Source organism: Tauraco erythrolophus, chromosome 6 (assembly GCF_009769465.1).
Source record: "Tauraco erythrolophus isolate bTauEry1 chromosome 6, bTauEry1.pri, whole genome shotgun sequence".
NCBI classification, from domain to species: Eukaryota; Metazoa; Chordata; class Aves; order Musophagiformes; family Musophagidae; genus Tauraco; species Tauraco erythrolophus.
In genome coordinates, this window is record NC_141470.1 from 66,719,248 (window position 1) to 66,741,956 (window position 22,709).

Sequence of the window (22,709 nt, forward strand, 5' to 3'; positions counted from 1 at the left end):
CTGTCTGTACTGAACCCAGCCACTTCAAAGGGCCGCCAGCCATGCGATGTGCTCCTCTCGGTACTCTTGCCACACAGGTTTAGAAGCTCAGGCTGCCATAAAGCTCGAGGCAGGTTTTGCTCTGCTGTGTTCTCGCAGCCATCTGTGCGTGAGACCCCTCCACAGGCACTGAGGGAAACCTCCTACCCGACGGCATAACTGCGACATGGAGCACAGCCTGACTTTAAGGCAGCGTGCATTTATTTTTAAAACGGAAGCACACGCTATAAATTAGGATTTTCCCATTAAAACACAAAAAAGGATGTGGTGGGGCTGATCCGAGCACTTAACAGAAACTTGCTCTCTTCACTGCAGAGCTTCAAGCAGCTGAGCAGGGAGACTGGCGCGTGCCTTTAGTCCTCACTGAAGTCAACAGGACTCAAGGGACCACAGGAACTGCCAGACTGAATCAGAACATCGGTCCATCTAGTTCAGCATCCTGCCTCTGTCAGTGGGCAACCAGAAACACATGACAGCAAGACGGAGGAAGCCTGCAGCTGGGAGATAATTTGCTTCTTTCCCACACACGAGATGTCATTTTGATCTCCAGAAGTGAGAGCTGATGTGTGGAGGTTTAATACTCCTTCCGAGCATCCAATCATCACTGCACAATTTCAATAGCTTCATTACCCACTGTAGGAAACATGGCTGAGAAGAACTTGAAGAGGTGGACCAGTACATGCCATTTCCCCAAAAGAGAAAGATTAGGAGCCAACTCCTTCACTGAGCCCAAGGCTCCTGCAGCTTCATGTGAGAATTAAAAAAAAAAAAATTAAAAAAAAATAAAAATCCTTACACTATTACAGAATTTGCCCACTTCTAAATTCAAGTGAACATCTTGTTCTAGGTTTAAGCATACACTTAAGTGTTTTCCTGGATCAGGGCCAGAAACCTCAAGTGGCAAAGTAGCCCACTTGGCATTCAGCACGTACAGGAGAACTTCCAAAGCATGGAAAAGGAAGAGCAGGGTTTGCGAGTGGGTGGCAAGCATCTAAGTAAATCACCTAAAGAAGCAATCCAGTTACCGGCTTGCTTCATACCAGCTGCTCCATTAGGAGCCCAACAGCTGATGCCCTGTAAGTTCCCATGCGCTCACGTTTACCAGAGTTTAAGAGAACATGTTCCAAATTGAGCTCATGTAGTTTCTGATTTTGTTATGGTTCCCCTTGAGGATCAGCTCTGGGTAATTGTCCCCCCGGTGCTCTCCCATGCAGTGAACAGCACACACACAGCTAAGAGCAAACCAGCCCTTTGCACCAGGAATAGGGGACATTCGAAGATGTCCCACAAAGCCACGACGTGGGACACTGTTGCACATCCCTGTGACATGGTTTGCCTGACTTCAGAGAGTGCAATTCTGAAATGGTTCAGGAAGACAAAAAAAATGACAGGCACTTGATTTAATGGGTGGTAGGGGAAGTCTCCACACTGCCTGCACTGGTAGATCACCATCCATGGCCAACCTTGAGCCTTCTCCTCTGAGGTGTACTTGGCCTCCATTTCTTGTCCTCCAGCCACCAACATCTCATGCAGCACAATGGTTTCCATCTTACAGACCCAATTTTCATTAAAACACATGCCACAAGATTTTATCTTTTTTTTTTTTTTAAGAGCATCATTTATATTTAAAACACTCCTCGAATTTCACATTTTCCCACACTACTTGGCCACGTTACCCTGCTAATTTCCACATATGCAGCACATCTTCCATGGGATCCTTGCCCATGCTTGTATTCACCTCATGAAATTATAGCAAACCTAAGCGTTACTAAGGAGGAGACTGACTTCAGCAAGGCCTGGATTACTTTTCATACGCGATCAGCTGTTTTGGGTACTGCTCTTCCCACTTCCTGATGCCATCTCGAGCAAAAAGAGGAGGGAGAGCACAGCGCAACTTCAGCCACACCTTCGGCCCAGCGGTAGCTGCAGGAGACCATCTACCACTTGCTCTGGTGGATCTACATATACAACCACATCCCCAGACTAAATCCCTCTTTCGGAGGGCTTGAGCACTCGCCCATCCCACACACCACGCCACGGAGCAGGCAAGTTCAACCCTCCAACAAGGCGCAAGTGATATTGCTACCAAAACCACCTTCCTCCCAACCATCCTTCCCAATCACCAAGACAGCAGTTCTTCAGCTCACACCCACCATATCTACCGAACAGCTCCCCGTGTTGCTGGGCGAGATGTTGCATGCGGAAACCATCAACGCAGCACTAAGTCTACTAGTGGACAAGGTGGTCAACGCAGCAGCCCTTTGCGCCTGTTACCTTCAATGTCACAGGATGTAAAGTCATCACAGACATTTTACCGCTCATGGTCTGCGCTTGGGCCAGTTTCCTATGGAGTATATATTTTCCTTCTGTGTGCGGAGAGCATTTTACAAAATGAAGCAGCTCTAGAGCACTTTAACTTTTAAAAGCCTCTAATCTCTGGTAAAGCAACCACCACCATGAATGGTTCAAATGTCCAAATACTGCTATAAAAACAGGCAAGTAATTGCTCAGTGAAGGGAGTTTCCACATCCATGGTTAAATTTGGATGTCTGTAACTACAGGGTATTTACTGTGCCTGGTATATATGTGCAAAAGTAACTACAAAGTTAAATACTAAAAAGCCTCTTCCCCTTTCCGCCTCTCCACTCATGCCTAACACGTGTTTATTGGCAGTGGAAATTATGCACGTGGAGGGAGAGGAGAATAAATAACCCACCAAGTCATGTGAGGACATCTGCATGCTCCAGCACACTGCTCACCCCCTCGGCAGCCTCATTGCACTGCCCAACCTGCCCCCTCAGCTTACCTGATCCTGCCCTTCCTGGCCAGAGATCCCTCCCTTCTCTGCCCCTCATTTTTCATTCCAGGGGATAATTCCAGTGACGTCCTCACAGCGGTGGAGTAACTACAGCAGTAAGACACAAGGAAGAGCTGCAGGATGAAGTGGTGTGTGTGTAACTGTTTGCCTCGAGTAGTTAAAGCCCATCAGGTCTCACCTATCGGAAATCAATCTCACCATCGTGCTATCAACCGCCGCTGTAATGCCGGTGCAATAAAGGTCGTTTGGGTACATCCTGTATAGGACATTTTCTAGTGTTATACTTCTGTACACATCAGTGGGATTTTCCTTTGAAAGAAATAAAGATATCCGAAAAGTAATGAAAAAAGCCTTAAAGCAATAATGCTAACAGATTAAAAACTGATTAAGCCCTTTTTTATTAGTAGCAGTAACAATATACGTGTTTTCCTGAGAGCACTGCAAGCAAGATCCCGTCGCGCTGCGTGATACACCAGCGCGGAGCGGAGACCAACCACCGAACCTACTGGACTGTGAAAAACAAGACAGCGGATTGACAGACCCCTCGCCTCGGGTGAGCACTGCGGCACTGAGCAACCGTTTCGGAACGGGCTAAATGCTCAGCTAGCCCCTGCCCTTACCGTGAGTCGTAATGGGTGCTTTAGGAAAAGAATATAAAAACCAAATCGAGTAAGTGAGAGGGAATGAATACACACCCCCACCCCTTCTGGCCATCAGAATGGAGGTATTCTCTCAATACTTGCCTAACAGTGGGCTTCTTCACATCTACTGAATATAAACAGAGGCGAAACCAAAATGAACAAACATGTTTACTTTCCAAGCTGGAAAACACGTTAGCTTAGGACAAAAATCCCTTACAAAGGCTTAGTGTCTTTTAACCAGGAGTTTTATCATCATAATCCCATGGATGGTCAAAACCACAGGAAGTCTTACTAATTAAAACATTATAAATATAACATAGCGTTGAAGCAGAGGCTAACAGCCTGACTCTGGAAACAGAAAAGTATTTAAAGGCTACGACCCAAAGTAGTATCTCCATTGCTGACCCTTCTGCTTCCCTAGTATTAGTGCTGCAGAAGGAAAATCCTTCTTTTCCTAACTACTGCAAAGTTTTCTCTTCAGTTCCCCTCAAAAGCTACTTGGACGCGCGAATCAGCAGCTGGAAAAGAGCCACATCCACAGGGATCGTGTTAATCACACGAAATTTCTCCTACACTTCACGACCGTCAGAGTTTCTGTCCTTCTGCTGCTTTTACCAGTCTGTGTGTGAAACCAGATTGGTTCAAATCCCAGGAGAGGCTCGTTGCAAAGCAAACATGTGGCACATCAAACACAAGCTGGAACTTATGTTTGATGCAGCTGCCGTTTTCCCCTCTGAAACAGGAGAAAGTTTTCTACAAAGACCAGAGATAGAGCCAGCTCGTGCTGGCAGGACTAGATTGTCTTCTAGGACTTCACAGAAAACCCACTCTAATGGGCAGTTCATCTTTTAAGGTGCCAATCTGTCAATATTGTCTGAAAGAATAAGAAGGAACAATGATGGTCTGACTCCAAAAAATCGTTTTCCTGCTCAGGAGTATGAAACAGCATTATCAGCAGTCTTGGCAAAGCAAAAACATGTCATCGTCCCTGCATCGAATCACACAGAACTTTGCACTGGAGGCAAGGTCTCTGTTTCTTGCCCAAGTGCTGAAGTAGGGCAGATCCACCTTCCTTGTTTTCCTGACAGGTCTAGGACATAAATTCATCTCAGCTCTCACCCTCAGCTCTCAGTGATGAGCAGCATTTGAGTACTGAGGCTGAATGATGATGTTTCAGGGATGACAGCACTCAGCTATTGCTACAAAAGCCCATCATAGGTTTATTTCTATAATTACACAACGACGCCAAAGCTCTGGTGGCACCAGTAGGTGAGATAACAAAGCTGAGAGGACACATCTCTGTGTTTCTCAGGCTTACCAGCTACTGCTCTGCTCCATCCATCACTGCTAACCTCACCGTTCACCTCACTGCTGTGGAACTGGGGTCTAGGACCTTTCAGGGGGATCAGTTTTCTTCACTCACAGTCTCTTGCACTTGGATGTAGCAGTGCCAGGGATGGCAGGACAGCTCTGCAGAGCCAGAGTGACCAGTGCGTGGCTGCTGGGACCAGTCCACGCATGCAGGAGGGGAGAGGGCTGCAAAGCAGAGGGTAGAGCCTAGTGCTGGGGCTGAAGGAGGAATAGCTGCTTTTATCTCTTTGCATAAGGTCTGTGAGAACATGAGAGAGGAGGAAGAAGGTGGCTTGAGAAACTCTTAAAACAAGTATTCTGCTGCCGCTTCAAGTCTACCGACCAGTTATGAATCCCATACAGGTTATTTTGCATAGAGTTTTAATCATGATTGCCACACATCAGACATGCACAGGACAGCTCAAAAACATTCTCCACATCTGCTTTTACAAGCTCTTTCTGGGAAAATTTTTTTTAGATGTCTGTTTGTGGACATTGACAGCTATGAAGCAATGAAGTAAGGCACTGCAGCATGTTGGCCAAGGCTGAAAAATATGAACGGAAAAAGCCTTTCCCTTCATTTCTGTAGTGAGTAACAATGAACTAAACAAACAGGATACTAAGGATAAGAAAAGATTTCAGCCAACATGAGCATCTCCATGCCATAAGAGATCAGGTTCTCAAACAGAGGTCGTTGCACGCCAGCCCGTTTGTGCTTTCCAGGCCACAGGCTGCAGAAACGCTGCTGGCCGCCAAGGTGGATGTGTTTGAAGGGGACAGCCACTTCCATCTCCCTTCTCTTTACAGCCTCATGAGAGAAGGAAGGGGACAGCCCCATTTTTCATCCTGTGCTTGTTTCTCTGCCAAGAGAAAGAAAGGTTTTACCTGTGCTCCATTTTATCATTCCATCTCTGCAGGTTTTTGCATTCGTTAGGATATGGTAACCTCATGATACTTCTGTTTGTAAGAGAGACCAGGCTGGGGTGATTATTGCTGAGAAGAACTGTCTCAGCTTGCACAAAGAGATGCCAGAAGAAAAGGTTTTTACTTTTAATTAGGGACTTGAGGGAGACAGCAGAAATCTGAGCATTGAACTGACCCCTTCTGAGCCCCAGTCTGGAACTGGAAGGCCAGCTCGTATCTGCCCAGTATGAAGCAGGAGGCACACAATACCCATGTGGTTTGGAAAAGCAAGATAAATTATACTCAGGTCGTATCCAGTGAGATGACAGCTATATGCTTCCCTCCAGCTGTAGCTGAACATGGTCCTCTAGCAGCAGCAAAGCTGGGTGAAGACATTCAAGCCCCACTGCTCCCTCCTCACGACAGAGTAATCTCCCTACCATCTCATACCTGCCAGCATGACTCCATCAGCAAGTGCTCCATATCCCACTCCTGACACATGGATCTGGGCTAAGAACAGGCAACAACAACAAAAAAACACACCAATGAACAGAAACCTCCTATTATTAAATTTGAAGTTGACCCACACAAACAGAGAGAAACAGGCAGTAAAAACTGCCTCCCCTTCTCAGCTGCAGGCAGAACGACACATCTGCTTGTAGTCTCAATTTTATCATAAGATGGGGACAATTCTCTTCCTTACTTTAAGATATGCAAATAATACTAGTACCTCGTACTTCTTACAGCATTGCTCATCAAAGCCTTAACGAACCGATTCCTCTCCCTCCGCCCATCACCAATTATAATCATTATTACTTCCTTGTGCTTAGGCAAGTGAATTTCCATTGTAAAACCTTCTGTTAGTCCTTCCCACCTATTAAACCGAAGAGAAAAAAACGTTGAGATGTGATTTATTAGGGAAGGAAACCATTTAAATACATTATTCATTAAAAACAGGAAAATAAAACTAACAAAGCAACTTTGATCTTTCCCGTGATTAATTCATGCGCCAGAAGCCCTCCGCACCAGAAGTTTTAGAAGACTTCAAACCACACCGGCTCCAGAGCAGAAGTAGCACTAACGGAGTGAGAGCATTTACAGGTCAAAGCTACCAGCACTCGTGCAAAATCCTTGAGAAAAGCAGTAATGGCAGGCGGGCACACAGCAGGGAGATCCTGAACCCTCCCCTGCTCCCAACGCCTCGGGGCTCGTGCCTGTTGTAACCCTCAGCAACTCACATGCTCGTAGGTGGCTCCATAGTAGGTATCACAACAAGCTATTAGGAGGCCCTACCCACACAGGGAAGCACGAGCTCCAAGTCAAACCTATTTTTAACGAGATGCAGTTTAAAGCTATTTTTAAGTAGATGCTCTGGGGACAGCCTTCTTTTGGGCCATGTGGCCAGCTTCAGATTTAAAATCGGCCACTTTGGTACTAAAATGAGAGTGTCCACACAAGGTTTTGCACTTAACTAAACCTGCTTAAACTCCACACCTTTATGTTTAGGCAGTGCAATTTTCCAGAGACATGGGCTTAACATATGTCTCAAAGCAGGAGGAGCAGGAAAATATTCTTTATGCAACATGAGACAAAACACACGAAGAAACCAGGATCAACAGAAAGCCAGTTGAAATGGGAACATCAAGCAGCTTGTATCCAGGGGGACCCAAAGTCTGGCCGCAGTTCCACAAATGGCGACCACGTTCCTCAACACGGCAGCCATCCTTAGGACAAAGCCTCAAGCCTTCCTAACCAAGGGCACCGTACCTCTCAGTGCCTCTCACAACTGGAATCTAGTCAGCAACAAGTTAACTGGGAGAGCTAATTAAGCAGGACAAGCTAAACACTTCCTTTTTTCTGCTGCTGGGGCCTCCGACTGCTGTCGTGCGATGCCTCAGCTCTTCCCCAGTCCCTGGAGGTGAACCGGCCTCGTGCTTCCCTGGGAGGATGACCAACACCTGAATCACCTCCCTGCAATACCTGGATTCTCCTGGTCGACTGGTCACCCAACAGTTGCACAGACCCAGCCCAAGTGGTCCAGCTGCATACTCAGCTCTGATTACACAGCCGATCCCCGGTACGCTTGAGATTTCCATGTGGCAGCTTGCTAATAAGTTCTCTAATTGCAACAGCCTTAAAAAGCAGGTTGTTTACCATGTCGCTCTCCCACACAGATTCCCACACACCATGGGCTGAGCAAGACACTGCCGCAGCAAAGCATCCGTCAAAAAACACCCAAATTCAGCCTCTTGTATTCCAAGCTTATTGCCACCACGAAGATACCTGCCAAAAGGTAGCACCTTTTCTCACCAAGACAGTCCCCACCTTGGTAAGACACCAAGGAAATACTCAGTGCTCAAGCACTCAGGCTAGCGATCGTGGCTTCGTTGCACGGCCCGTCCTCAAACATCTCCACAGATAGCACGGACCATCATGGCTCTGCCACGCTCTGCACTCCTCCTAGTGCCAGCAGATTATTATTATTTCCCAGAGAGACTTCCCAAGGGCTGCAGGCCAGGAGAAGCAGCATGTTCGGAACACACAGCTGTCCCTCACAGCTTCCTACTCAGCTAACAGAGCTAGACTGGATCTGTCCCCCTTCCCCGTCTCCTCCCCAACAAGGTTTCCACACTGCAATACGTATTTCTCCATTTCTGAGATTTCAAAAGCAGATGTCCCAAATCCATACAAATACAGCTTTAAAACACTGAGTGCCACATGGGGAGGGTGTTGCTTGCCTTGGCTCAGGATGTCTTTATATGTAGAGAGGGAAGGACCCTGCTGGTTCCACCAGCTCCGTAACGGCCACCAGCACCATCGAACAATTTTATTCTTGTAAATGAGTGGCCCTTTCCATCAGGTGTAAGAGCAGCAGTAATAAAGACCAATTCTGCCTCCCCGCAGGCTCTCCCATCTCATTCCTCTCAATTAACCAACAAGCAGAGGTGGGTGAGCAGGAAGAAAGTCACTTTCTCCAACAGCTTGTGATAGACACCTAAACCTGCACCTCCTTTCATCTTTTTTCCCTAATGCCTCAATGGAGAAGGAACACAGGGATGGAATTCGTTTAGGCTCAAATAACAGGAGAGGCAGGGAGACAACAGCCCTTTACACCAAGAAGCAGTTCTTACCCCTGTCTTCCTTCCAGCACTCCCTTTACACATAGTCATTTTCCAGCCGGAGCAGTTCCCAACTCTGGTTCGCTGTGCACCCCACGAACAGCTGCATTGGCACGATGTGGGGTGTGAAAGCAATCTCGGGGGAAAACCAGCCAGACTCCACTGCCCTTTCTATAGGGTCTGTGTCCCCAGCATCCTGGCTCTGCACTCCTCCTTACAGCACAGCCCAAAGCCATGTGTGCTGCTGGACTCAGTCAGCCCTACGTGCCCGCCACAGGAACACAGGATGCCTCTGGAGCCAAGGTGTGAGAAGGTCCTAATGTGTGAGTTGTCATCAACACTTTTGGATGCAATACTGGAGCCTCTCTCTGAAGGACTTGTTCTTCTCGCCTCATCCCACATTCAGGGGTAAAAGACAGGACCAGAGACAATGCAGGTAAAAATGTGCATAGGACCAGACTGAGGTCGCAGATTCCTCATCCGTCACTTAAGTACCCCGAGCTGGGCAGGCTGGAGAACAAACGCCTTTTTGCCTTCGTTCTTGCTGATCAGCAAGTGTGAACTGCAAGTCTGTATCATGAACGTACAGGAAGGATGAATTTTAGACACAACAATTCAAAATTTCTTGACTTCTGAGATTTTGTTTTTCTAACATTAGTGATATCCTTCAAGCGAAAAAGGATTTTTAAGTTGATTTCCTATGTTTCCTAAACAAAGAAAACTATGATTGGAAATAAGTTCATGAAGTGGAGCAGCCATCCCCCTCTACGGTCCTGGTTCACCAGCACGGCTGTGCTCGGAGACACACAGCTCCAGGGAGAGGAGAGCACTAACAGGGGAACACTTCACAGAAAAGGACTATGCCCTGCTCTGCAGATTCAGGACTAGCAACAGATGGACACACTTGCTCAACAAGTTTGACAGCTAGACGGCAGAAAAGAGCTGAGATTCTGGGATCAAGAACTTGGTTCCAGATTGTAACAAGAAATGGGCTTTGGTGGCCACAACTCTTCTGCTGCAGCCTTTCCTCTGCAGCTCCTCTACCACCCATCTGTCCATATTCTCCCCTTCCTAGCTTCTTCAACCCTTTGAGCTTCTTTAAGCTTCTTCTTACTTACAGCTCCTGCCCACACCCACTCATCGCCATTCCCCAAACCAGTCTCCTACTTCCTTCTATTTCTTCTCTGTCCTTCTTCCAGACCCTCATGGCTCTATTCCTTCTTCAAGTAACTTTTCCCAGTGTTTCCATCGTTCACTGTCCTTGCCCCATGCCCCAGCAGATGGGGCATGGACAGCAGGACACCTGCTTAGCCAGACCCTCCTGCCCTCCTTTCTCTTCCACGCCACCGCCACAGCTCCCTCTCCTGCCCCACCACAGCAGCCCAGTCCAGTGCTGAGCTCAACCAGAGGACAGGTGCAACCAAAAACCAACCCACACCCCTGCTCCAGACTTGCTCAGCTCCCCAGCCCAGCCAGCTGGTGCAGCACTGGCCCTGCACAAGGCCAGCCTAAGGGAAAGCCAAGAGCACCCTTTTCAGACAGACAGATTTACCCTCAATTATTCAACCACCTCAGTCCCATATCTGCAACTACCAGCAGTGTTGGCATTGCCAGGAGGAACAGTCACCACGGTGGGAACCTGCTCAGTGCAGGTGATGTCCACAGCCCTCCAAAGCCATGCTGACCTCATGCAGTTTCTCCCAGAAGATCACAAATGGGCAGATTTTTCCCAAAGACAGCAGAAGGCAGTCCCTTCCACCCTCTCCTCTGCCAAGCTTGAGGTCACTCTGGCAAAAAAAACCATCAGGATCTCTTCACTCAAAGCTGTATTTTGATTCAGCATCTCATTCTGGAAAAAAAAATGAAGCATTTCTGCTGAAGCACTCCAGAAAACAAAAAACAACTGGCACTGAAGAGCAGGAAACTCAGCATTTGATGCTGGGCACACTCAGGAACCACCCAAAACAGAGAGGTATAAATTGTGAGCAGGAGTATTCACCTCCAAAAGTGCCACTAGAAGACGAGCTCTGCTTCCTACAGCTCCATGCCAGCTTGCGTAAGCCTGAAGCTCCATTCTCCTTGGCTAGTAGCAAGACCTTGCCCCACTCCAGTGAGGTGCAGGAATTGCCTGCCACAACATCCAAACTATGCAGCAGATTGATGCTACTGGTCCTCCTTGCGTCTGCAGGGCCAGAGGGAACCTTGTGCCCCTCTCCAGAAGCGCTAACAATGCACGAATACCTTCCAGGTAAATTGAGGTAATTAAGCACTGTGGCACAACACCATCTTGTTGCCTCACACATCCTCTCATGCTGATGGGCCCAGCAGATCTGCTCATGCACCAAGTCCAGCACTGCCCCAGACAATGGCCAGGTGACAGGGACTTCTGGATGCCTGACAGAACAGGCTGCCAGACACCCAGACACAAGGAAAACCCTTCCCTGTGCTGGTACCACCTGAATTAGGAGTCTCCTCCAGCAGTCACTGTTGACAGACCTGGATATGAAATGGGACACAGCCATTTAGTAGTCGGTGAAGGTGAAGTTAAAAAAAGAAAAAAAAAATGGTGTGGTTTTGTTGGTTGCTTTTTTTTCCTGCAGTTTCTGCTACAGATTTACAGGGTGATCCAAGGTAAACTACTGGGGCTTTCGGGCAGCCATTCACCTGTTTCACCAGTCTGGTACCTCACAAATTGTAGTCTGGGGAAATTCAGGTGCAGCCACAAGGTGTGCTGGTGCACAGGGCACCCTCTCTTCACCCCAGTCCATGCCATCATCCAGATGCCCTTGACTGCAACGGGTGCAGAGGGAGATGGCCATGAAACAGCATCCCCCAGCACAGGGCACAGCAGTCAGGGACAGAGCTGCTGTCATCATCCCCACCACAGGATCGTGGTCCCCACCTCCAATGGCTTCATGTCCTGCTCCTTTCAGCCCACGTTTGCCATCCTGCTCTGCCGCAGCATAAACGCCCACCCCAGAGCAGCACTGTCCTCCAAGGCCAAGTAGATAAAGCTCTGGGAACCACCATCACTTCTTCCAGGAATCCCATTAAAATAAAGCAAAAATCTGTTCCTCATTACAGGCAGGAACACCAAAATCCCTGAGCAGATTGCAAGCTTGCATATTTATATCCAGGTTTCAGAGCCCAGACAAAACACAGCCTGCTGAGGAAGTAAAGCTAACCCTGATATTGCTGTTTGTTGCATTTTTACAGCGTCGGGATATCTAAGCAGTTGGCAGATCTTGGCGAGTCATGAATTACTACTGAAAATCTCTCAGCGTTAGACATACTGCAATAGCTATGGAGCTGAAATGGATTGTTTCCAAGAAATAAGGGTGGTCTTGTGGATATGCAGTGGGCTGGGGTGCTGTTCACCTCCTGGCTCTGCATTAGAGTCCTCCATAACACCAAGAAAAATCACTTCATTTCCCAAGGTCTAGATCTTCCAGCAATCAGGAATAAACAGTTTTGTTTGATTGTTTTCCCCTGTTGAAATCCTTTTTTCCTGTGAAAATGCAGAATTTACCAAACATGCCTTTTCTTTCTTTCATTTTTTTTTTCATGGACAGAGGCACATGCCAGGGTGCAAAATACTTGCATTCTCTCTGCAATATTTAAATATGAAATGCAATATGTAAATTTTCAAGGCTTCACTGTAAAAAAAATTACTGACACTATCCTCCCACCATAAACAGTAGTAATTGTTCATTATCCCCAGGTTCATCCATTTTGTCCATCTCCCAGGGTGGGCTGTCTCTCATTATGGTGACCTCTTCTCATGCACTGTCAGCTTGGACAGAGCAAGCGAAGATGCAGTACAGCCCTTTCTCCTAATGGCAAATTGTAGCCCAAAGGACATTTCTCAGAACGTCCAAAGGCTCCTGCTTGTGAAAATGATCTCCAGGAGGTTCTTCATGGTCTCTCTGACTTTGAAATTCTCTCTTGAGATCTTCAGTGTTGCTAAGAAGCTTTAACATCCTTGTGATTAACTCACAGAGGCTTCATAAGAAGGAAGGGTTCAAGGCCAGGTTGGATGAGGCTTTGAACAACCTGATCTATGGGAAGGTGTTCCTGCCCATGGCAGGGGGGTTGGAACTAGATGATCTTTGAGGTCCCTTCCAACCCAAACCATTCTATGACTCTAGGATAGAGCCACTCTTGTTCCCGTTGGCTTGGCAACACATCTCTGTTGGAGCACCTGCTTGCAGAGTCTGATCTCCAAGAGAGCAATACCTGCTCAGGACTTCAAGATCAGCCTCTGGAATTGCCTTTTACTTTTTAACCTGATTGACATCTTCCAGCAAGGATGGGGATTCAGTGAAGTTCACCTGCCTCCCACACAGAGACGCACAGCATCTGTGGATGACATTCCTGGTCTCCTGAACCAACATGAAGTGCATCTGGAAGTCCCTTTTCTGCAGCATGCACATACGTGACAAGCGTAAAGCACTCGAAACAGCATAGGCATTGAAAAAAAAAAAATACAGGGGTATAGAAAAACATATCTCCTGGTGCTCTCTGCCACATAAGGCTTGGGCTAGACATTAAAGACTTCCATGTTCTCAGACTGTGAACAAAAGATTGCAAAAATTTCTTTATCCTGTTCTACACTGATATTGCCTATTCAGATCAGAAGGTTCTCTGAACAATGTCTATTACATGCCTTAAAATCCTCCTGCTTGGGATAGTAAACCAAAACAGATGAATGGCCCAACTAGGCAGGGGATGAGAAGAGGGTATTTTTCATTCCTGGTTCCTAGTTTCCAATAATTATTCCCTTAACTACAAAAACCAGGATGAAAACAGTCATTATTGCGGTTTAGAGAGGACCAGCAAACATCTTTTTTTCCTCCTTCTTGTGCAAGAACCTAATCACGTATCTGCAAATAGAAGTTTTGTGGGGCTGAGGAGCTATATCACAGTACAGAACAAGGATCTTTTTAGCACAAAACCTATGTATCATTTGAGACTTTAAGGCTGCAGATCTTTCCAGGTGCCTGTCTGAGGAAATGCTGTTTCTTAAGACAAAAAACACTTCACACTAGAAAAAAATATACTCTAAGAAAAACGACAGCAAAAGACCAAGTTTTCGTGCTTAAGAGCAAACCATCCCAAACACATGATGTGACAGCTGCAAAATTAAGAAGCATTTCCTGCTCTAGAGGCAGGTTCAGGCTTCCTTGCTACTGCAAAGCCTACCAAGATCAAATATTTAGCAACGGATGCTATATCTGCTCTACCAAGTCACTTGGCTTTTCAATATTCTCGTCGTTCTATTTCTTGCCCAGAAATCAAATTTGTCTTTGTCTTTCCTGACACTGAAAGAAAAGAAACAACCATTACTTACCTCACAATGATGAAATTAAAATTGAACTTCAAGCCAGAATTATCACTTTGAGTGACAACATAAAAAAAAAAATAAAAAAAGAGGCAAATTGCAAGAGTTTGAAGCACTGAAACAGAAGCACTTTATTTCCTACAGGTCTTGCTTCATTCATTAATTCAGTCAAATAATTAATTTGTATTTATTTCATTAGCTTTGCTCAAAACTGAAAAGAGCAAATAGCAAGAGAGATGGCAAACTGTGGGCACAGCAACACACCTTGCAGGCAAAGCTGCAAGGAGACTCAGCTTGCTCTGGGACTCCGGTATTGCAAAGGAGAAAGGTTCATGACATCCTTCAGGCACATACCTGGGGCCTCTCGGTGTCCAATCTGACCTTGCTGCAGCAAAACATCCTGGCCCATGCACCATCACCTGCTCTTGAGTATCTCTGCTAACTTCTCACAGGGGTCCAGAAGCACCAACAACAGGAGTAGCTCTCCCATGCTCATTGCAAGGCTTTTTATTTCAAATCGATCATCCCCTGCCCAAGAAGTAATTCATGGCTTGCCCTTTCACAGCTAAAACCACTATTCAGTAGCAAAGAGACAAGTAGTGGAGAGTGGGTCCGAATTCATGCCACCAACTGTGCAACACCCAGTGGGGCACCCCAATAGCATCAGAGTCACTTACTATGAACAACACAAGCCTCAACGACAGAGCCTCCTCAGAGGCACCAGGTCACCTTCAGCCAGAGCCAGGAAGACCTAGATGACATCCTGGGAGAGCACAGAGAAACAGTACTCGGGCACACTGTGCTGGAGAACCGCAACGGCCCTCAGTCAATGGTGTCTTCCTGACAGGGTGCTCCCAGGCACTTTCCAGGAGTGGTGAGGAAGAAGACCCTACTCAGAAGCTGTGCACCTGGAAATGGTGATGGCCAAGGTTAGAAGAAGAGAAATAACATTAGGGAGCAACATTACACAGCACTACCTGTTTTTTAGAAAAGTAAAGCAGAAGTTTTCCTTTAAAGGAAGCTTAAAACAGAGTTGAGATCTTGTGGATTATTTCAGAGATCCTGGCACACACATGGGTCATCGCAGGGAGGGAGGGAGGCAGGACACTAATGGTTCAGCTAAACCACAGCTCCTGTGGTCCCCAGGGCTGGGCAGAGCTGAACTGCCTTCTGACAGCTACAGCTTTGCTTGGTCCCACACACAGCACCCTGTGCCCCACTCTCATCCCTGGCTCCTCAGCTGACAACATGCCTCATCTCCATGGATGAGGCACATCCACGGCAAAGACAAACCTCTCAAAGGAGGCACATTGGTTATTTTTAAGAGAGGGGCCAGGAGAGACAGAGAGAAGCAAGAAATGCTAAAGGCACCACTGGGGAAAAAAAAAAAAAACAAAAAACCAACAACATATTAATACCCAGGGTCAAAAGAATAAGGAAGTTTTAAAAGAAATCATAATTTTGATGACTTGAAAAAAAAACCCTATTATCAGGCAGGGTAAACCAAAGAAAACACAGGAAAGAGTAAATAAATTCATACAAAGAAGGGAGGTGTTGGGGGGAAAATCCACCCCTAAGCAATGCCTTAAGTCTGGCAGGCAGATGTCAGTCCTCACCTTCTCCATAAAAGCCAAGAGTGAAACAGGTCTTGGGTCAACAAGGGAGATGGCGGGAGAAGAGGATGCTCCCCTCCAGCCCAGCTGGGTGCCAAGGCCACCAGGACCCAGCACAGCCAGCGGAGACAGTCACGCTTGGAGAGGTAATCTCCTCCCAAGGTAAGGAGATTTTCATTTTAATTTTGCACCAGTCGCTTTACACAGGAAACATCAGCTGAATGAGGGAAGTTAATATAATCAGATACAGCTTAGCACAGCAACACATACATCCACTGGAGAAAATAAAGACAGGTAGGGATAATTTCACTAGACCTCCCTCACATCCTATTGCTTCATTCCTTTCTCCTCCTGAAAAATTACATCTATTTTGAACATGTGAAACAGGCCTATTTCCCTGCCTCAAAACAGGTCAACACTGATGGTGGAAGAGCCATATGGGAAGCTACAAAGGACCAACCTCTTTCCAGCTGTACATCTTCTATACTGCCCTCATCCTGATGGTACACGAACGCTTCTGTCGGACACACTGCAGCCGTCGCAGGAGTGTCACCCTTGTCCCCATCCCCACCGCAGGTAAGCGGAACCAAATTAAACTTTTGACCAAAAGAACTTTTGATCAAATAAGAAAATCCAACCACTCCCGAAGCTAAATAAAGTAGAAGCTGCCACCACCACTGGACTGTCTATTTTGGGTAAGCTTTCCAGGACAACAAATTAATACAGTCTCAGGTGGACCTAACATTCCAGTCTTGTTTGGTTGGCTGGGTTTTGGATGATTTGCTTTTTTTCTTTTTATCCTTCCTCTCTTTAGCCACTTTTTGGGCTTTTACTTTACTGGAGTTAGACGATGATGGCTGAGACCCTGTGAATTTGGCTATTTCTGTAAGTGAAACAAATAGCTTGGCATAAAACCCCTCTGAGACGAATGACGTGTTGGTGGTGTGAGCACCAGCAGTAGACCTTGACTCTCCAACTTTACTCAGTGGAGCTCTCAGAAGCTTTTCAAAGGAAGATGCTCCCCACGGTTCAGACTGACTCCGTTGTATTCTCCTTCTGCCCCCATGGTCTACTGAAGTAGGTGAGGCAAGAGCTGCTAAAAAAAACATGAGTAGCTTGAAGAGTCAGTCTACAGACAGTGCCATGTTGCTTTTTTTACCTGCTGGAGTCTGACTGGTTTTGCAGCACCATATTGTCACCATCACTAATCCTTTTCAGAGCAGGAAACGCACCAGCGTTACACACTTAACCATTACACGAGAAAATTATCAAAAGTCCTAACCATCATATTGCTTGAAACTCGACATGGGCCTACGTGCTACCCTGACGGGGTCTAATGTGAAGTAATCGTTGGATTCTCTGCGTGCACATAGACACACACAGCCTTTAAGTGGCCTCTGCCACGTTAGCCACAAACAGCAGGGAGGATGTGGCAGCGGTTGCCCTCTGGATTAGGGCAAACACGCATGCAGTCACTTTTCATGCTTTCAAATTGTGAGTTATTCTCAGACGTATTTCCAAAAACCTTAAAATTTCAAATACAATCCTGAGCCTTCCAGAAAAAGAGAGAGAAAATTAAAATAAATCATGATGGACAAATCCGTTTTTCAGAAGGAAACACTTCCCTAATGGATGCCTCCTCTATCCAGCAACTGGGAGAAGTAAGCATCTGCAATCAGGCTTGTCTGGATTATGTCTATTCTTGGAAACTCTAAACGTGAGCACACATGGGACTAACCCATCAAGAAAAACCCCCAAGAGGTGTCTTTGATCTTCCTGTTCTGTAAGTCCACACATCCTCAATAATATAGAGGAAAAAGAAGTAAACTATTTCCAACATTTCCCATTTTCCTCGGAAAGCGGTAGCGGTACAAACATTTGAGTTCTCCATCTCTTGCCTTTGAACCCTTGTTAGCAACGTGCCTTAACAGCTTAGCCATCAGCACAAGTTTGAAGCACACTCTGGATTTACACTCAAGCCCACCATCCCTGCTCAACCCTGTTTTAAAAGGCCAAGCATGGCATGCTTACATATGGATACAAACTGGAACGCAGGTCAGCAAAAGCTCTCTAGTTTCTTCCTTCTTTCCATCATGAGCTCTGTTAAAGCCAATTTCTACCCGTAATTTCTAACCTTTTCACCCTTAAGAACCATGGCCTCTGGACCTGCCAAAAAGTCCTCCAGGCCTTCCCAGCACACCTTTGCACTCTCCCTGTTCTCTGGTTACAAATAGATAGCTTCTCCCAAATTGACTTGAAACAATAATCTTCATGTCTCCCTGTGAAAGCACAGTTGCAGGGAGCATCTCCCTCGAGGAGAAAGGGTAAATGATCTGTTAACATTTCATGCATGGATAAATGTGAGAGCAGTTCCCAGACTGCAAAGTCTGTCCTCTGACACATGGGCAGAGAAAAATCTGCACTCCTACTTGGCAGATAAAGAACTGAAAGTTGTAGTGATGCTATGTGGCCTGCCCAGCTTTACACAGAAAGTGAGCTTCACTGGAAAAGGGAATTCTGGTCCTCTCTGCCCTGCTGCAGCACCATGGTGTGATTCCTCGTCTTCCCCATCACTCCAAGACTATACATTTCCTTAGGAGTCAAAGTCAGGCTTTCTGTTCACATCTCCCTCCTAACACAACTTCTGCAAGTGGGATTACACCCTGCCCATGGTCTCCAGGAGCAAGGGCAGACCCAGCTGCACACAGGGCAGGAAAGCTGCAAACCCTGCCACTGCTTCTCAGGGTGCTGCTGGGGAGGAGGACACTATCTCCCTGCAGACCCTTGCTGGGCCTTCAGGTGGGGCTCAGCTGATGGTTTCTGCAGTCAGCTCAAATGCTCTAAAAGGCCACAGCCACCCTGCCAGGAGCAGAGCGCTCCTGGGGTGTAAACCACAGAAAGAAAACCAAAAGCTTCACCAGCTCCTCCAATGCAGTATCTGCCCAGGTCCCAACAACACATCAGGCTGCCAGCTCAGCAAGAGCAAGACAGCTCCCCAAAAGTAACCAAGTAAAGGATAAGCTTGTATTCAAACCTGCATTTGAAAAACAAAGGCGTGGGGATTGACAAGCCTGGGCACCTAGCACAAGGCAGGAGCAAGGGGAACTGCTCAGCAGGTGAGCAGAGTTCCCCTGTAACCCTTGAAGCAAGCACCCCTCCAGCTTCCACTCTCCTTGCATCCAAGACAGAGCATGGCTGGGTAGGCTGCCCATCCTGCAGTCCCCAGCACAGCCTTTGTGCTGAGCAGTCAGTTCCTGGGACAGAACGAGACAAAGCATTAAAAATCCAGCTCTCCCAGGCTGCAGGTAACAGACAGTAGAGGAGATCCTGCCTCGATTATTGGCTTCCATACAGAAAACACCTCCCAACAAACACAGTTTGAGGCCACAGCTAAAACACTTAAGAACCATGGTGTAGGTCTGAAGAACTTAAGAACCTTTTTCTGAGCCCCATGTCAGATTTCCTGGGTTCCTCCAGCATAGTTCGCATCCACACTCATAGCTGGTATCACAATAAACAACAAGGAAATTAAAAACACCACACTATAAAATACAGTTACAGAAAAATCTGCCCGGATACTTTTTCAGGGCAGCTGTCACACCAAAAAACTTCTAAGTTTCCTGTGCAAAGCGAACTCGGGAAACAGAAATGCACGTGAAGTGGATGGGAATCATTACAGAATAAAAATAATCCAGATGTTTAAAACATGTTCTATTTTAAACACGCCTTACACGCTCCTCAGCTTGCCTTTCAAGAGGCACTAGGTGAAAAGTACGAGTGACAAAACCGATCCGTTTGAAGGACAACTTCGGATAAAGAAACCAGATTAAGCATGAATCAGCTCCCTGGGTCAGAGCAATGGCGGAGCAGAGGACACACACGGCGCGAGCCTCTACGAACAGTCCCCTCCAGATCTCCCCCCTCGCTCAAGAAACACCCAGTGCACAACAGCATATGGCCCATGTGGAGAAGGCCATTCGCTTGTACACTGCTTGGTAACCGGGGGCAAGAATATGCCCTCTTAATGCAAACAAGCCAAAATAATTCCCTTACCTTCTGTGAAGCTGCCTGTAAGACTTATGACGACAAACACTTTGCCTTCTGGCTCCAAATCCACCTGAAAAAGTAAAGGGAACGTTAGAAGGTTGTTTTTCAAGGTAGGATTTTGCATGACAAATTCTGCCAACATTTGATAATCTTTGAAGATCTATATATATTCTCATGTACACTCTTAATTTTACAAAAAAAAAAAAAATAATCACGCATCCATGGCTCAGATTGTTCAGCACTTCTAGGAAAAAGAAGGAATCAAGTTCCTTATTTTTTATGGAGCCCTGAACGCTGAACAATCTCAACCTTGCTAGAGGAAATAAAGATTCAAAGGGAAAAAAAAAAAAAAAAAAAAAAAGAGGCGTAACACGCACAATTCTCTGAAAAGATCCACGTGCATCTGTTTGGTGAATTACATGTACATTTTCTCCCTATTATTTCTTATCCCATTAAAATTATGTCAGTCTTTCAAAATACCATCAGTGCTGGGATAAACTCTAGTTTCTTACATAAATCAACTTTTGGCCTTAAATCATAAAACACAGGAAATTCTTAGCACTGTCACTTAAGGACCTGTTGTCATTTAATCTAAATTAGATAGAGATACAGAATATAATTTTAGGGATCAGAGATTCAATCCCAGTGTCGGTCAACCTGTCCTTGAAAGAAGGTATTTATTTTTTGGTAAGTAGTTTTTTTTATTTTTAGTTACATTTTTAATTACAGTCTTGCTTTTGTTTTTTTGTTCCCCAGCTAGTTTTCAGCAAAAATCACAGCTAAGGATCCCTGAAGTCGGAGTCAGGCTGTCACACAGAAATCTCACTTAAAAGAAAAAACAAGAGAGCCTTCTTTAACAAAAGAGATTAAAATCAGCAAAGAGGAGCTCCACGTCTCGTGCGTATCGACAATCTGTGCGGAACAGAAATTCTGAAAATAGAGGTTTCCGGAGGAATGGCTAAACACGATCATCCAAACCCTCTCTGCTTTTGCACAGCCACCTTCCCCTGGTCTGGCAGGAACAGAAGCAAGTCTACGCCAGCAGCACAGAGTTTCATCACGGAGGTGCCCAGAACTTAGCACATCTCCGTTTGCACTGCAGAGTAGAAAAATATTTCCCGGTGTTGCAAGAAAGGAGGACGAGCCCAGGCTCCTTCTTTTGTCTCGGGTAACATGCGATGTATCCTCCCAACGCCTGGATTCCTCTCCAGTGTTAACACATATCGCATCATTCAAATAAACCTCTAACCATAAGCCCGACCTCCTGGAGCAACGGTGTCAGGACCACCACTAACGCAGACAACATTTGCCCACATCATGCAAACTCTGCCTTGAACCAACCGGGCCTTTTAAGGCTATAACTTTAAGATATAGGTAAGAGAGAAAGTTGAAATCTGTATATCTAAGGGAGGAGCCAGCCAGCCATGCTACAGATGGACAGAAAGTATCTGCACGGCTCTAAGTGGTGGGAAAAAGGTGTCCAAGCCGAACCGACTCTGCAGTGTTAAGGCACAGCAGTGCGTTCTGCTGGCACCTCCACTCCTAGGGATGCTAACTGCAGCCGCATGAACACAAGCCGAGAGAAAATAATCTTTAGGGGTAAGTGAGGGAAAGCAAAGACAGCACACACCATCACCGCATATTTCTGTAGCCTAAAAATTGTTGCTGAAGTAGAAAAACTGTTTTGGGGGATTTGTTAGGATGAGCCGAGTTAATATTTTCAAAGAATGGATGACAGAACATCCTATTTACATGGCTCCAACTACAGTCCAGAAGTGAGACACCTCTACCAATGGGATATAAAAAAGGGAAGCTAGAACTGCCGAGGAAAATCATAGAATGGTTTGGGTTGGAAGGGACTTTAAAGATCATCTAGTTCCAATTCCTCTATCATGGGCAGGGACACACTCCACTAGATCAGGTTGCTCAAAGCCTCATCCAACCTGGCCTTGAACACTTCCAGGGATGAGGCAGCCACAGCTTCTCTGGGCAACCTGTTCCAGTGCCTCACCACCCTCAGAGTGAAAAATTTCTTCCTTAGATCTAATCGAAATCTGCCCTCTTTCAGTTTAAAGCCACTGCCTCATGTCCTATCACTACATGCCCTTGTAAAAAGCCCCTCTCCAGCTTTCCTGTAGGCCCCCTTTAAGTACTGGAAGGCTGCAATAAGATCACCCCAGAGCCTTCTCTCCTCCAGTCTGAACAGCCCCAACTCTCTCAGCCTGTCTTCATAGGAGAGGTGCTCCAGCCCTCGGATCATCTTCGTGGCCCTCCTCCAGACTCACTCCAGCAGCTCCATGTCCTTCTTGTGTTGGGGACTCCAGAGCTCAACGCAGTACTGCAGGTGGGGTCTCATGAGAGCAGAGCAAAGGGACAGTCACCTTCCTTGTCCTGCTGGCCACACTTCTTTGGATACAGCATGGGATATGGCTGGCTTTCGAACACCATGTTTTCCATTTTAAAAGCAAACCAAGAGGGAAAATTTAAATTAAGCATTTAGCTTTGACGCAATATTAATTTTCATGTTTGCTTGGGCTGCTTACTACACTGGCTTTAGGAAGCTGTGTTTGAACAGCCCTCTGCCTCCATTAATATGGAAGACATTCCTCAAATAAACTTCAACTCCAGTGATACCATGCATCGTTTTTGCCTACATTTCAGTCCATTGGGGAGACATGTAGCTTTGTAAAGAAATGGTTCTTTCAAAAATATATAGTATCTATAATATATATACACATATACAGTCACTGAAATTGATTCACAGGATATCAAGATCTCAGATTTTATGGGAAAATCTTTATTTACTTAGGTTTCCAAAATCATTCTTCAGTTCTTCTA

General features: G+C 46.2%; 1 protein-coding gene across 1 annotated transcript in view; it reads right to left on the reverse strand.

The window, feature by feature from the left end:
* Positions 1 to 22,709, reverse strand: part of PRKCH (protein kinase C eta) — a 122,259-nt gene that overhangs the window by 73,665 nt on the left and 25,885 nt on the right. Inside the window, exon 2 of the mRNA XM_009978381.2 lies at positions 19,878 to 19,941. Within this exon, the coding sequence (XP_009976683.2) occupies positions 19,878 to 19,941 (64 nt within the window). The remainder of the gene's footprint in view (positions 1 to 19,877; positions 19,942 to 22,709) is intronic.